This window comes from Austrofundulus limnaeus, unplaced genomic scaffold (assembly GCF_001266775.1).
Source record: "Austrofundulus limnaeus strain Quisiro unplaced genomic scaffold, Austrofundulus_limnaeus-1.0 Scaffold2, whole genome shotgun sequence".
Taxonomy (NCBI): Eukaryota; Metazoa; Chordata; class Actinopteri; order Cyprinodontiformes; family Rivulidae; genus Austrofundulus; species Austrofundulus limnaeus.
In genome coordinates this window covers 6,402,708-6,403,925 of record NW_013952404.1, presented here as the reverse complement: position 1 = coordinate 6,403,925, position 1,218 = coordinate 6,402,708, and the positions used below count along the sequence as shown (strand labels likewise).

General features: G+C 49.3%; 1 protein-coding gene and 1 long non-coding RNA gene across 2 annotated transcripts in view; one reads left to right on the top strand and one right to left on the bottom strand.

Annotated features, from left to right (window-relative positions):
- Positions 1–1,218, top strand: part of LOC106520883 (uncharacterized) — a 10,994-nt gene that overhangs the window by 2,422 nt on the left and 7,354 nt on the right. The window lies entirely within an intron of this gene.
- On the bottom strand, positions 60–1,146 carry otx2b (orthodenticle homeobox 2b; the record flags this gene model as incomplete). Its single annotated transcript, XM_014013165.1, is given in 1 exon segment — positions 60–1,146. A coding segment is annotated over 1 exon segment (624 nt), but the record flags the coding sequence as incomplete, so codon positions are not given.

Genomic DNA, 1,218 nt, shown 5'->3' with positions numbered 1-1,218 from the left:
ACTGTATACAACACAACAGATCACAGTTTTAAAGGCTAGCACAAATAAAATAATAATAATAATAATAATAAAAAACACATATTTATTTAAGTCTCACACTGATTGTCTTTTTTTAGAAACTACATATTGATTCGTTATAAACACTTTTTTTTGTTAGTTTGTTCCTTAAATAAAGTAGTGCATCCGTGTCCCACACAGCGTGTCCTCGTGTCCAGGCAGGGACAGTTTCCGTGGCTGTGCTGTCTCAGTCCTGCAACAGGTGTTTCTTATTCTTCTTCTTTTTTTTTTTACGCACGGAGACACGCACCGACGTGGATGAGGTTGAAAGAAGGTGGAAAAAAAATCTATTTGCCAGTGCTAAAATAAATTAAACATCTCCTTTAGGAGGACAGAAAACTCGAGGCCACCCCCCTGGTGCCCTGGCCTCTCCGTGCGCTCAAAGTCCGGTTTTAGTTTTTTGTTGAAGGGAGGAAGGGGTCTGCGTCTCATGTTTTCTTTCTTTTATTTGTGCGCTGGTTCTGTTCACAGGACCTGGAATTTCCACGAGGACGTTTGATCCTTATAATCCAAGCAATCGGCATTGAAGTTCAGCTTCCAGGACGCAGCTTGGTCCTTATAATCCAAGCAGTCCGCCGTGGAGTTGAAGCCCAGGCCGGACGCTCCGTAGCCCTGGGTGGACAGGGACGCCGGGGACTGGTTCAGATGGCTCGTGACCGCGTTCGTGCTCATCGGACTGAGTGTCGAGCCCGGGCCCGACAGCTGGTGGTGCATGGGGGTGAGGTAAGAGCCGCAGTCCATGCCCCCGAAGTAAGACGTGGATCCGGCGTAGCCCTGGCTGTAGCCCGATGCCTGGGTGTAGGTCATGGGGTAGGACCTCTGCATGCACGAGGAGGAGGTAGACAGGGGGTCTGAGAGGGGCGAGATGGATGCCGGACTCCATATGGACACCGGGGCGGTGCTGGTGGAGATGGCGGGGACCGTGGTGGTGCTGGTGGGGGGCGTAAACTGGCCGCTGGCCCCGCTCTCAGAGCTCACCTCTCTGCTGGGGGAACTTTTCTTTTTGGGAGGTCGGACCTTGTTCTGTCCTCCGTTCTGCTGCTGTTGCTGCTGCTGGCGACACTTTGCCCGCCTGTTTTTAAACCAGACCTAAAAAAAAAAAGAAATAAATTAACACAAGTTATTTATTTTTAATCACTGATTATGATTAAATACTATAGC